The 15,531-nt window shown below is 40.1% G+C and overlaps 1 protein-coding gene across 3 annotated transcripts in view; it reads right to left on the bottom strand.

Moving 5' to 3' along the window:
- DPYSL3 (dihydropyrimidinase like 3) overlaps window positions 1-15,531 on the bottom strand; it is a 157,950-nt gene that overhangs the window by 98,281 nt on the left and 44,138 nt on the right. Inside the window, exon 1 of one of the 3 annotated variants that reach the window (XM_032627691.1) lies at window positions 13,808-14,402. The exons of 1 other annotated variant lie outside the window; for it this stretch is intronic. In XM_032627691.1, the coding sequence (XP_032483582.1) occupies window positions 13,808-14,188 (381 nt within the window). In that variant the 5' untranslated portion in view covers window positions 14,189-14,402. Of the gene's footprint in view, window positions 1-2,175; window positions 2,241-13,807; window positions 14,403-15,531 lie in introns of those variants that run through there. One more of the 3 variants, XM_032627695.1, reaches the window with a different exon arrangement.

Raw genomic sequence — 15,531 nt, 5'->3', positions numbered from 1 at the left:
AATAAATGCTGGAGAGGGTGTGGAGAAAAGGGAACCCTCCTACACTGTTGGTGGGAATGTAAATTGGGGCAGCTACTATGGAAAACAGTATGAAGGTTCCTCAAAAAACTAAAAATAGAGTTGCCATATGATCCACCAATCCAACTCCTGGGCATATATCTGGACAAAACTATAATTCAAAAAGATACGTGCACCCCAATGTTCATAACAGCACTATTCACAACAGCCATGACATGGAAACAGCCTAAATGTCTATCGACAGAGGAATGGATAAAGAAGATGTGGTACATATATACAATGGAATACTACTCAGCCATCAAAAAGAATGAAATAATGCCATTTGCAGCAACATGGATGGACTAGCAATTATCATACTAAGTGAAGTAAGTCAGAAAGAGAAAGACAAATACCATATGACATCACTTACATGTGGAATCTAAATTATGACACAAATGAACTTATCTACCAAACAGAAACAGACTCACAGACATAGAGATCAGATCAGACTTGTGGTTGCCAAGGGGAAGAAGGGGTGGGGTGGAGGGGGGGAGTTGGACTGGGAGTTTGGGGTTAGCAGATGCAAACTATTACATAGAAAATGGATAAACAACAAGGTCCTACTGTATAGCACAGGGAACTATATTAAATATCCTGTGACAAACCATAATGTAAAATAATATAAAAAAGAATACATATATGTATAACTGAATCATTTTGCTGTACAGCAGAAATTAACACAACACTGTAAATCAACTATTCTTCAATAAAGTAAATTTTACAAAAATAATTATTAGGCATTTGGTGCATTTCAAGACAACTATCTTGAGTCCCTCTCTACTTCTTCCTTCTTTTGCTCTATCTCCTGGTCTCCTTCTAGGGCCTCCTAGCTTCCAGTATTTTCTGCTTTAGCCACTGAGCTCACCTTTGGACTTGACCAAACTCTGCTTTCCTATTTCGATTCTGAGAGCCCCATCCTCTTACTCTCCAAAAAGTCTCACCAGTAGATATTTTATTCTGGATAATCCTCTTAGCCAAGCCAGTGCTAGGTGCTTGACCCCATTCAGAACTAATTCTTAGCTGCCACCACATACCAGGAGAACAGCAAAGTGGTATAAAAAGCAGTTGGACAGTCTAAGAGCTTAAATCCTACTTTGTCCATTTCTAGTTATATGACTACAGGAAGTCAAGTAATCTCTCTGAGATTCCGTTTCTCTCCCAGAATACGTAGCTATTAATACCTATTTTGTAGATTTATTTTAAGGGTTAAAGACAGCAGTACCTTGCATAAATTAGTATTCCATAAGTGGATCTTTGCATTAGAACACACCTTGAACCTCATATTTGTGCCCTAAACTCAAGGAAAAGTAAAATAACAATAGATTTTGGTGGGAACTACTTTGGTAGAGAAAAATTCTATTTTTTCATGGATCTCCTTTTACAACTTTAACTTTCTTCCTGTCTATATTTTTATCTCCAGCTAAGATTTAAAATCTTCTTCTTCCCATGTCTTTTACTTTGTCCCCATTTACCTGGCTTTGTGTCCCCTTAACCTCATCTGCTATTGAGCAATTTGGCCAAGACTGTACCCATGTTTCTTACAGAATTTACACAAAATACTCTCCTGGCTTTATACACTGCAGAATCCTGGCGCGTGAAGTTTCACATAGCAAACAACCATTCCATACTCAGTGTTCCTGCAGCTGAAAATGACCACACCACAGGTGTCCATTTCTAGGAACTTTCCACTGACCAATGGTAATAAAGTGAATATGCAAAAAGATTTAGCTAGCAGGAGGTCTAGCACTTCCTTATTTGCAGTAGCAAAAGAAGAGAAAGTAAAAATGAAGTCAAAACTGAAAACAAAAATATAAATGTCCAATTAAAAGGCATAAGTGATTAAATATGTGATGCCTCACAGTAGAGTACTATACTGCTATTATAAGTTATATTTTGGAAAATCTTTGATGCTCTGTAAAGACGCCATAATAACTTAAGTTTAAAAAAATAGTTTAGGGTTTCAGATCCAACATGTAAGGAGCTAAGAAGTTGCCACTCCATCCTGACAAGGAAAATGCTGAGCAAACTAACACACAAACAACTCTTAACTTGAGGACACGGGGAAAACCACTGCCCCCCAAACTGGAGAAAACAGGTGAATACAGAATCACAACTTACCTGAACAGAAAATCAGAAGCAAACACTACCAAGGGAACCAGTGCCAAGGTAGGAAAACCTGAACTGGGATTGATGAATTGCTGGAGGCTCAGCTTGGACAACTCTGAGAGTTAAAAACTTCAGGGGACCCAGTTATCCAGTTAACAGAGAACCCTCACAGTTCTGTGACTGTTACCTCCAAGAGCTTCCCCTGGTCCTCAGAGTGAAAAATCAGAGAAAAATCCCCTGCTGCTTCTGGCAGGGGGAGGAGAAAAAGAACCCTTTTGAAATACACCAGAGCTTTCTGTTCTTAACAAGGCCTGCCTTCAGAAGTAACTAATTTATCAGAGCCTAACCTCCCTGAGGGGGAGGAAGAAATACCCAGCACTAGCCACCTCCAGCCTCCTGTGTGGGAGAAGGAAAATAGGCAACTCCAGCCCCCTCCAGCCATCCTGTCCCACCTAATAGGTGGCAGGGAAGGACTCTGAAATTGGTGAAGTTCACAGTTCAGAGGCACAGGTTCACCAAAAGACTGAGACCTAATCATAGCACTACAGAATGCTTCCCCTACATCCACATCTTACCACCACATTAGAAAAGGTCTATTTATTGTAGTTCCTTTTACCCAGTACATTGTGTCCAGTTTTCAAAAAAAAATAACAAGGCAGGGACTTCCCTGGTGGTCCAGTGGCTAAGGCTCCAGGCTCCCAATGCAGGGGGCCCTGGTTTGATCCCTGGTAAGGAAATTAGATACCACATGCCACAAATAAAGAGTTTGCGTGCTGCAACTAAAGATCACACATGCTGCAACAAAGATCCTGCATGCCGCAACTAAGACCCAGCACGGCCAAATAAATAAATAAATATTTTTAAATAATAATAATAAATAATGAGGCATACTAAAAGCAAAATAAACAAACCAACAAAAAAATGCCCCACAGTTTGAAGAGATTGAATAAGCATTAGAAACAGAGTCATATATGTCAGGAATGTTGGAATTATCAGACAAGGAATTTGGAAAAAGTATGATTAATATGTTAAGGGTGTCAATGAAAAAGGTAGACAACATGCAAGAACAGAGATATAATATAAGCAGAGAGATGGAAATTCTAACAAAGAATCAAAAAAAATTGCTAGAGAACAAAAACACTGTAACAGAAATGAAGAATGCCTTTGATGGGCTCTTTAGTAGATTAGATACAACTGAGGAAAACCTGAACTCTGAATTTGAGGTTATAACCACAGAAACTTCCAAAACTGAGGAAAGAGAAAAAAGACTGAAAAAGAAAAAAAAACCAGAAGAGAATATCCAAGAACTTTGGGACAACTACGTAAGGTGTAACATGTATGTAATGGGAATACCAGAAGGAGAAGAAAGAAACAGAAGCAATATTTAAAGCAATAATGACTGAGAATTTCCCCCAAATTAATGTCAAGACACCAAACCACAGATCCAGGAAACTCACAGAATGGTAAGCCAAAAAAACAAAGCAAACAAATGAAAAAACTACACCTAGGCATATCATATTCAAATTTCATTAAATCAGAGATAAAAAAATCTTGAAAGAAGCCAGAGGGAGTAAAAACATCTTACCTACAGAGGAGCAAAGACAAGTACTGCATCTGACTTCTCAGAAATGATGCAAGCAAGAAGAGAATGGAGTAAAATACTTAAAGTACTGAGAGAGAAAAAAAAACAGACTAGAAATCTGAACTTGCAAAATATCCTTCAAAAGTGAAGGAGAAGTAAAGACTCTCTCAGACAAACGAAAATTGAGGGAATCTGTCGGCAACAGATCTGCCTTGTAAGAAATGTTCAGAGAAGTTCTTCGAAGAGAAGGAAAATGATATAGCTCAGAAATCTGGATCTACATAAAGACAGAAAGAGCACAGGAGAAGGAACAAGTGAAGACAAAAAAAAAATTTTTTTAATTGATCTAATATGTAACAATTTGTTCAAAATAATAATAGCAAAAATGTATTCCTTTATTTATTTATTTATGCTTATATATAAGTGAAATGAATATCAGCAATGACACAAGGAGCAGGTGGGAAGAAATGAGAATATTTGGTTACTATATGGCACTTGTACTACCTGTGAAGCAGCACAGTGTTATCTGAAAAGTAGACTTGGGTTAGTTGTAAATGTATATTGCAAACTCCAGTGCAACCAATAAGAAAAGTAAAAAAGAAGTATAACTGATATGCGAAGAAAACAGAGAAAATGGAGTCACATAAAATGCTCAATTAAAATCACAAAAGGCAAAAAAAGAATGGAAGACAAAAATAAGAACAAAGAACAAGGACAACAAGTAGAAAACACTAACAAATACAGTAAATATTAACCCAACTATATCAATAACCATTTTGAATGTGAATGGTCTAAATGCACCAATTAAAAGACAGATTGTCAGAGCTGATCAAAAAACACAACCCAGCTATACGTGGTCTACAAGAAATCAACTTTAGATATAAAGACACATATAAACTAAAAGTAGATGAATGGAGAAAAACATACCATGCTAATACTAATTAAAAGAAAGCAGGAGTAGCTGTATTAATTTCAGAGCAGACTTCAAGTAGGAAAGTTATCAGGTATAAAGAAGGGCATTACATAATGATAAAGGGGTCAATGCTAAAGGAAGGCATAACAATTCTTAATGTATACATGCCTAAAAACAGAGCATCAAAGTATGTGAGGCAAAATCTGATAGAATTGCCAGGAGAAATAGATAAATCCACTGTTAGACTTAGAGATTTTAACACCCCTCTATCCAAAATGGACAAATCCAGCAGGCAGAAAATCAATAAGGACATGGTTGAACTCAACAGGACTATCAATAAACTAGATATAACTGATAGCTACAGACTATTTCATCCAACAACAGCAGACTATACATTCTTCTCAAGCTCACACAGAATATTCACCAAGATATACCACATTCTGGGCTATAAAGCATACTTTAACAAATTTAAGAGAATAGAAATCATATAATATTTATTCTCAGACCACAATAGAATTAAACTAGAAATCAATAAGAGAAAGATAGCTGGAAAATCCCCCAAATAATTGGAGATTAAACAACACCCTTCTAAGTAACACACGGGTCAAAGCAGAAATCTCAAAAGGAATTTTAAAATGTTTTGAGCCAAATAAAAGTGAAAATACAACATATCAAAATCCGTGGGATGCAATTAAAGCACTGCTTAGAGGGAAATTTATAACACTGAATGCATATATTAGAAAAGAAGAAAGATCTAAAATAAATAGTGTAAGCTTCCATCTTAAGAAACTAGAAAAGAAAGACAAATTAGATCCAAAGTAAGGAGAAGAAAAGAAAGAATAAAAATTAGAACATAAATCAAAAAAAACAGCAATAGAGAAAATTAAACGAAAAGCTGATTTTTCAAAAAGATCAATAAAATTGATAAGCATCTAGGCAGGATAATTAAGGAAAAAAGAGAAGACATAAATTACTTATATCAAAAATAAAAGAGGGGACATCACTAGAGACCCCATGTACACTAAAAGGATAATAAGGGAATATTATGAAATACTCTACACCCATAATTTTTATAACCCAGATGAAATGGACTAATTCCTTGAAAGACACAATCCGCTAAAACTCACACAAGAAGGAATGGACAATCTGAACACTTAATGGTGAGAAACTCTAAGGAACTGACATTATCCAACTTCAACACTTACAGTAATCAAGACAGAGTGGTTTTGGCAAATGGATAAAGAAATAGATTAATGGATCAGAATAGAGAACCTAGAAATAGAACCATATAAATACAGGCAACTGATCTTGGACAAAGGAACAAAGGGAATACAATGGAGCAAAGATAGTCTTTTTCAACAAATGGTGCTAGAACAACTGGTCATCCACATGCAACAAAATGAATCTAGGCACAGATCCTATACCCTTTACAAAATTTAACTCAAAATGGATCACAAACCTAAATGTATCAATAAAACGAAAAATTCTAAACGCCTAGAAAATCAGATAGAAGAAAACCTAGATGACCTTGGGTATGACAATGACTTTTTAGATACAACAACAAAGGTACAATCCATGAAAGAAATAATGGGTAAGCTGGACTTGATAAAATTTTAAAACTTCTGCCCCACAAAAGAAAATGTTAAGAGAATTAGAAGCCACAGACTGGGAGAAAATACTTGCAAGAGACACATGAGATAAAGGATTCTTATCCAAAAAGTACAAAGAACTCTTAAAACAATAAACAATAATAAAATGAACAACCCAATTTAAAAATGGGCAAAAGACCTGAACAGACACCTCACAAGAAGAAGATATACAGATGACAAGTAAGCATATAAAAACATGTTCAGCATTGCACATCATTAGGGAATTGCAAATTAAAGCAACGATGACATACTACTACACACCTATCAGAATGGCGAAAATCCAAAATAGCGATAACACTAAATGCTGGCGAGGATGTGGAGCAAAAGGAATTCTCGTTCATTGCTGGTGGGAATACAAAATGGTACAGCTACTTTGGAAGACTTCTTACTTCTTCTACTTTGGAGATTTCTTACAAAACTAAACATACTCATCATATGATCCAGCAATCACACTCAACTTACTCAAATGAACTAAAAATTTATGGCCAAGACAATGGACTTGAGGACACGGGTGGGGGAGGGAGAAGCTGGGGCAAAGCGAGAGTAACATCGACATATATACACTACTGAATGTACAATACTTCGCTGGTGGGAAGCAGCCGCATAGCACTGGGAGATCAGCTCAGTGCTTTGCGATGACCTAGAGGGGTGGGATAGGGAGGGTGGGAGGGAGACGCAAGAGGGAGGGGACGTGGGGATATATGTATGCATATGGCTGATTCACTTGGGTGTATAACAGAAACTAACACAGTATTGCGAAGTAATTATACTCCAATAAAGATTAAAAAATAAATAATAAATAAATAAAAGAGAAAAAAAATTATGTCCACACAAAAAGCTGCAAATGAATGTTTACAGCAGCTTTAAGTCCTAATTGCCAAAACCTGGACACAGCTAAAATGTCCTTCAGTGAATGTATAAATAACCTGTAGTTAATCTAGACAATGGAATGTTTAGTGCTAAAAAGAAATGTGCTATCAAGCCATGAAAGGACACAGAAGAAATTTAAATGCATATTACTGAGTAAAAGAAAGCAATTGAAAAGGTTAGATATTATATGATTCCAACTGTATGACATTCTGGAAAAGGCAAAACTATAGAAACAGTAAAAATATTTATAGTTGTCAGGGGTTAGAGGAAAGGGAGGAATAAACAGGCGGAACACAAAGGATTTTTAGGGCAGTGAAAATACTCTGTGTGATACTGTACTAATGGATACATGTCACTATACATTTGTCAAAATCCACAGAATGCACAACACCAAGAGTGAACCCTAATGTAAACTATGGACTTTGGGTGATGAGAATGTGTCAATAGGTCCATCAATTGTAACAAATATACCACTCTGGCGGGGGAAGCTGATAATTGAGGAGGCTATGCAAGAGTGGGTGCAGGAGAAATATGGGAAATCTCTGTACTTTCCACCCAATTTTGCAATGAACCTAAACCTGCTCTCAGAAATAAAGTTTATTAAATGTTTTAAAAAGTGGTAAAAAAAGCTGTTTAAAAACAGATAATACCGCATGTTTCCACTTTTATTTTGGAGTAAAGAAAATACACTCTTGTGTTAATGGCAGTTTTCTCTGAGAGATTATGACAAAAGGCAGTTTATGTTTTCCTAACGTGCATCTATTTGGTTCACCTTTGTTCCTCTAACATTAGTTTTTGATTGCTCACCTACATAGCTGGTGCTCAGTAAATGTTTTTGAATCAATGAGAAAAGAGAAAATTAGTGCATGAAGGGAGATTTGGGGACTCCTCATCATATTTATGGTGACCCTTGTTATCCACACCCCAGTGGCCCAACCCCAGACATATATTTATAAAGAGCACACTGAGCAGTAGCCATCATCTGGCCTGCAGCCTCATCACAAGCCTTCAATGGTTTGAAACTTTTCTCTTAGATGTTGGTCCATAAAAGACGACATGTCCCTGAAGAACTCAGGCTGACAGTGAACTCATTAATGACTGTTATATTGATATTAGAACCACTGACTGCTATGGCTTTGTTCCAAAGATCATAGACTTACAAGCACTCACCCAACTGGGTAGGCAAGATGAGCCACCAGGGTACAAGAAAAAAAATCACGATTTATATTTATGATGATATCTCTTCTTTTTTAGTTTGTACTTTTCTTTGTATCTAATAATGTCATAAGATATTAATATATTATTTGTATATGTAATTTATATATATGTACATGTGTGTACATATATGTACATACACATATATAGAAAGAGAGCATATGCTCAAAAAATTTTTGCATAAAGGTACACAATCAGAAAAGTTTATAGACCACTGGTCCAGCCCCTTCATTTTAGAAAGGAGGAAACTAAAACTCAGAGAAAAGGGAGGTACCTTTCCTAAATTGTATAGCTAGCTGGATAAAGGAAGCTAATGCTTTATCCAGTTGTCTTTTTTTCTGCCTCATCTCACTGTTTTTTTGATGGTGTTGAACTATTTTTTGAATGCCATGTGAGTCCACGTTAAGAGTACAGATATATTTTAACATGACATTTTCCTGAAAGTTTAGTTTTTTAAAAGTGCTTACACACCCAAATAGACCTTCTGCCTCCTCTTGCAAAAGAAGGGCTGAACTTGCATTCAAGGATTCCATTCCCCTCGGCCAGATTTCCTCTTCCTAGGAAGCTTTATCCACTGTCTCACAGGAACATTATTTGATTACTGGAAACTAATCATAAAGAGAATCAGCTATAGAAATCACTCACAGAAAAGTATCACAGACCAACCTCTGGCTTCCAAAACATTACTTACAAGAGCCGTCAGCAAAACCTTGTCTCCAGGGCCCATTACTTTGAGGGAACTCTGCCAATCGCAGCATTACTTAGAAGGCACATTTTTTATGTCCCTCAAATGCCTACTGTCAGACTAAACTAAAGTTCTGAATGGTTTCAAACACACCCAAGTTTGGCTAAGTAAACGTACTCCCAGATTCAAGTGTGGCCTGAGGGCCAGGTAAGTAAGAACTTCTTTTCCCAGCCTGAGTGCAAACTTTAGTTTGTCCGAGCAGCCTTGTAAAATTCATTTACACTACAGCGTTTCGATCTGGATGACTAGAGAGGCCTTTATAAGCCTAGAATTCTATTGCCAGCTGTCTTCCTTTGTGTAGGTTAAGGAGGAAGACTTCAATTTCTCTGAATCATTTTGAAAACCATCACCAGGACAACAAAGACAAACGGTAAAAGGTAAGAGGCACAGCTCATTTGTTTCAAATCCTCTCCTCCTGGACCCCAAAGCCCTGCTGACTTCATAGGGAAAAATCTTGCACAAAAGTGGCCCACGTGAGAAGCGGGGAACTAGAAATGACCCCCAGTTCCCGAAAGGGAGTTATCAATAGACCCACCTAATCATAATGTCTTTACTTTTGTTTTCACTGGATGACAGAGTCTGCAGAATCATTTGCTCTTGGCAAACTATATATCATAATTCTCCTCCCTTTAGTAATTTCCTCACTGCTAGAAGTGATTTCCTTTCTGCATGCATGGAAACCATCTTGACAAATGGTGAAAAAAATATTTACTTTTCACTTAGAACTGCTTTTTTATGTACTGACTGTCAAAAATCATAAACAAAAAGTTGTGTTGAAGAATTTGGCAATATGAATGCCTATCATGAGAAAAATGTAAATACATAATTTAATAAGGTGTTTACAAATAGATCCAGAACCACAATAGAAAGAGCCAGTGATACCTCAAACCTGGAACATGGCATTTGGAGTATAACTCAGTGACATTTTTTACATTTTTATTCTGCCAAACACTTTTGCTATTTAACCCTTTCATAATTTATTCTTTTATTAACTAAACTCATTTCCTTCAGGTGGGAATTAATAACTAGGAATGCTAGAGACAAAGCATATTTTAATTTTATCATGATATTTTAAAAACCTCTTTCTATAGCTTCAAAACCAACTTGGAAGAATAAGGATTTTGCAGCAACTGTTCTCAAAGACTGAGCAACTGAGCTCCAAGAATTCTGAATAATGGACTGGCAGGGAGATGGAGACGGTTTCTAAGGTGTATGTAGTGGGAAGGTCCGTCCTTGCCTTGCATTACGGTAACATGTCCGGAAAAGACATAGATAAAGAGATAGAGATAGAGATGTCAGGCACATAGAAAGTGCTCAAAAAGAGATATTTATTATCAAATCTGCAGATAGTCCAAAACTGGAGTAAGGGATATTGTACTATAGAATTAAGCTTCAAAATTATCATTATAATAGAAAAATAAGCAAAATGGTGATGAATATTACAGAGGGAAAAAATAAAATCCTGCCGTTAAAATATTTTTTTCCTTTTGGTTTTGTTTTAAGTTCAACTGTACCAACATAGTATGTAGATATCCTGGCTTATGTGGAAAAGTTTCTGAAGGCTGAATGACATGGAGTTTATTATGGAGACAACAGTAGGACTTGGATTAATGAATTATTATGTGTAATCTTTACTACAGAAACATATGTTGTGTATAAATCACGGAAAGTAACTAGCCTAATGCATTTTGCCATGGCCATATCCCATCTAGAACACTGTGTTCAGTTCTGGGCACTATATTTTCAAAAGAATCTTTACAAAATATAGTATAACCTGAAAAGGAAATCCAAGTGATAAAAGGCTCATACAATGCAGAGCTGAAGAAGCTAGGAATAATAAGGCTAAAAAAGAGAATTTTAGCAAGAATGTGATAATTGCTCTAAAACATATAAAAGGCAGTAAAAATCAATGAGTAACAGTAACAAACATGTATTGAGCACCATACGCAAAGTAGTCACTGTTATCTGCATTTTGCAAAAGAGAAAAACTAAGGCACAGAGAATAAGTTACACATTTATGGTCACATAATTTGTAAGTGTTGAGCCAGTTTTCATCCCACTAATGCACCCCAGATCTGGGAGAGATCTTAAAGCTATTTCCCAAATATTTCTAACCTCTATCTTACAGGATCCCAGTAAGACTGTACTTTCTCAGTTCTTCTGAAGTTGGACATGGACTGATGATTTGCTCTGGCCCATGAAATATGAGCATAAGTCATGCTCGTGGCTTCAGTGTGGGAATTTAAGAGTCTGTGAGCAATTTACCACGTGCTTTTCCCACCATGGATGTGAGGACATGGGACCTCCATCAATCTAGGTCTCTGAGGAGCAATAATGAACAGAGCAGCCCTGCAGATCCATCACAGACAAGGAGCAGGAGCAAAAAACACTTATTGTTTGATTAAGCCACTGAGATTTGGGGACTGTTTGTTACTGTGGCATTACCCCACCTTTTCTGACAGATGCACAAGCCTACATGCCTAAAATGATTAAGATATCTCAGAATAAGGAAACATAGTTATTCTTATATTTCCAGTGGTCAGAACTGAGAATAGTTTGTAGAAACTGCAGGTGGTAGACTTGGGCTTATTTAATTTTTTTAACATCAAGTCATCCAAAATGGCTTCATGAAGAAGTGAGCTCCCTGAAAATGGCAGTATTTAAACAGAGGCCAGATGATGATTTTGTACCTATGTAGCAAAAGAGATGGCTTCGTTAAGGGGGTTTTATCAAACTTTTATCCAGCACCTCCCAAGTGCCAGGCATTTCAGCCACAAAGATAAATGCAAACACCCGATCCCTATCCTCAAGGAGATAATCAAGTTCAGAAGTAGATAACCTCTGCTGTCTCTTCTAACAGTGTGATTCAACCAAATTAGAGATAATAACATGGTCTGGATGAAGCTGAGAGCAAACCCAAACTTAGAAATAACCATGTAGCACTAGAAATCCTGGTTGTATGATTATTTTTCAATTAAGAGGCAAAAGTACAGGGTTTGCAAAAGGAAGGAAAACGAAAGACTTATTGGGTTTAAAAGAGGAACATTTTCCCTTTCTCTAGTTACCATTCTTAAATCTTGCAAACCAGGCATATTATCTGGCTTACATCAGGGGTGTTCCAGCAAAGGGAATAGCACTGACTCAGGGCAACTGTTACCGACCTTTTCCATCACCTCTCCCACCCCTTAGAGTCAGAAAGGGAACATTTCAATACTGATCAAAGTCAGACCTGAAGAGAGGCAACAACCTTTCCCTAGGGCCATTCTTCAGCTTAGAAATCAGCCAAACCCTTTCCAAAAGATCAGAAGATTTTCCTAGAAGGGTATTTGAGCAAGGCCTAGAGAAATCCCGTATACTAAGGATGATGTGAAAATCACAAACTAAGTAAGTGATTCCAAGACACAATGACATTGTTCCCCAAAGGCACCTTAAAACAGTACTGATTTCGGTACTTTCTTTCCCACTATTAATACTTAAAGCTTTATTATTTTTAAACTTCCAAAATTCACACAGTGCAGAGAAGTCCTGTCCTTTCACTGGCTCGCTGCATTTTAATGGAAAAACATCTAAAACTTGGGTTAGCATTAACTGTAATAGTTCTCAGGCAAACATTTCCATTTCAGGTTATTATTCATAACAGTATTAGTGCAGTATAATATATGCAGCTAGATTTTGCAGCCATTATCTAGACAAGGGTGAGGTATCTGATTACTATTGTTCCCCAACTCAAAAGCGTCCATCTGAACTCTGAATACTCCAACTCTGCCCAGGCCCTGAATTTTCTGGACTATGGTCCTGATTTTCTATGAAACAAACAAATAAATCAGGGCAAGCTGGGTTTCAGTGCCATATCTTAAGTCAGCTCAGTGTGACATGAGTTTCTGAAAAACACACACACAAGAAATTGGCTTTGGCACAAGGAAAAGCAGCAGGGAACTTGCAGCTCGTGCTAGTTCAATGTGTACCCTTAATCCTCTCGCCTATTTTTTAAAAAATACAATTAATACTCTTCCAAAGACAGCTGGATCCCCAGTCTTGTACCAAGCTACCTACACAAATATACTCTTTACAAACAGAGACGTGAAATGTCGATCTAGGACAGAAGAGAGGCATGGGGTTTTGGGTGTTTAGTCTAGTGGCTCCACACTCAAAAGTTTCAGGGACAGAGCTGATGTCGGAAGAGCGAGAGGGGAGACCGCCCACCCTGTACTTTCATCCGGGTACTATGGAGATGACCCCATTTTCCCAGGACCAGTCTGCCCTCTGCCCTGGTGACCTGGGTTGAGATTTAATCTAGAGTCAGAGGGGAGACCGAGACAATTGTGCTAATGGGTACTCAGACCTAGAGAAGGGCTGGAAATCACTCAGCCCTCCTGGGCTGGCCCGGCTGACACACCCACACAGAACCGATGGCCCGGGGATGCGGCAGGGAGGCGAGGGGACCCACGCACCCCGTCCCGCGCGCACTAAGATGCTACAGTTGAAGACACGCGCGAATAATCCAGACCCGGGCCGGGAGGGCTCGCTGCACTCAGAGGAGGATGCCCTTTTCCTCCCCCTAGTCCTCCATCCCCTTGCAAAGTGAGCAGGAGAAAGTTGTGCCTGGGCCATGGCGCCCCGGGCTGGGAAGGGAACGAGGGCAGGCGGAGAGGAGATCCTGGCCCACCTACCTTGTCCTTGGGGCCGAGGTTCTGCAAAACCTCCTTGCCCGTGGCGCTCCGGATCTCCACCCCAGCGGGAGCGGGCGACGTGGGCGCGGGCTCCCGGCTCTCCTCTCGGCCTTGGCCCCGGCGCGGTGTGTCCCCCTCGGCGCCGGACCGGCTCCCCGAGCCTCGGGCGCTGCCCTGGCTGCTCCGGGGAGTCTTCGCGCCCCGTTGCCCCACGCTCAGGGCATCGAAATCCAGCGTCTTGCTCTCGAAGGCGCCCTCCACGTTGCAGAACATGCCGCCGTACTTCTGCCGCGGGACCTGGTCGGTGGTGCCCGGCCTGGCCAGGTACACGGGCAGATCGTCTTCGTGGGAGCTGTCCCAGCCTCTGCGGCCCGAGGCCATGGTTGGATCGCGACAGTGGCCCACGGGTCCTCTTCCCGAGAGGCGGAAAGGGCAGCCGCCGGCAGCGTGCGCCGAGCCACAGTGATTGGGGAGGGAGGAGGCGCCTGAGCCTTCGCGCCAGAGGCGGCAGTGCTGCTCCGGTTCCTGCCAGTCCCCTGCGAGCCCCGAGCCAGCGAGCGCGGCGCGGGGGCCGGAGCGGCGGCGTGTTCTGCTCGCCCGCCTCGCCCGCCTCGCCCGCCCTCCCGGCCGCACCTCCTGCGCGCCCAGACCCTAACGTGTGGCCTCCCGCGATCACGCTTCCCCGCCGCCCATCCAAAGGAGAAATCCAATTTGGCGCGCGCGCGCACACACACACGCACGCTTCCCGCTCGCCCAGCAACCCTCAGATTCACCCTCAAGAACTCGCCTCGCTCACACGTGCGCACAAACCCTGCTTTATACACACTCACTCCGGAGTTGGCCTTCCAAACACAAGTCTCTCTGCCCTACTAAAGTGAAGAAACCTTGTTGACTCAGGTGGGTTGATTTAAAAGCCAAGTCTTTCCTGATTTAGAGCCACACACATGCACAAACTCAGATTTACCAGACTCACAATCCCAGACCTGTCTCATCCTAATCTTAGAATTGTCTCACAATTGCTCCCAGTTCTAGAATCTGCCTCACAAACCTGCACCCTCACATAATGAACTCCTGAATTATTGGTTTACAGAGCCCTACAGACAGACCAGCTTACTTCACTGACAATCACAAAAACCTGTAACTGACTCACACATTTCAACCCATTCTTACTTCATATCTACCGCCCTAGATTTTGCTTTTCATCCACCCTTAATTTGCATCACACACAATTACACAACAGATCAGACTTGCCTTGCAAAATACTCTTCATACCCTGTCTTCATAGCACAGCCCCCTGGCTGATACCTCACTTACTGAGGCCAGAACTGTACCCCTGACCTCACACAAGGGTCCAGATTTACCTCAAAAATGGACAACCAAAGACTTTGCTGTTCCTGTTAGCTGACACACACACAGGTTTTACTCGTGCTGGTGCACACTCTCACAACCTCATCCTCTTCTCCACGTCCACCCACATGCACTCTAAGCCAGACTTCGCCACATAAACACAGAGTCCACAAACTGCAGAGCTCACGTCGTAGGTGCCCACACAGCCTAAACCCTGAACCTGTAACGCTCACCTTCAACTGCGCCCCGTCTCAGAAATTCACTCATGCGGTTATTCAGTCTTCCAACGTGAACTGTGTGCCTACTATGCTCTTCAGAAGGTACTGGAGCAACAGTGTGAAACGAGGCAGATGGAGGCCTGTCTCCAGCAAGAGTGT

Source organism: Phocoena sinus, chromosome 3, assembly GCF_008692025.1.
Source record: "Phocoena sinus isolate mPhoSin1 chromosome 3, mPhoSin1.pri, whole genome shotgun sequence".
NCBI classification, from domain to species: Eukaryota; Metazoa; Chordata; class Mammalia; order Artiodactyla; family Phocoenidae; genus Phocoena; species Phocoena sinus.
The sequence above is the reverse complement of the archived record's forward strand: the minus strand, read 5'-3'. Positions and strand labels throughout refer to the sequence as shown.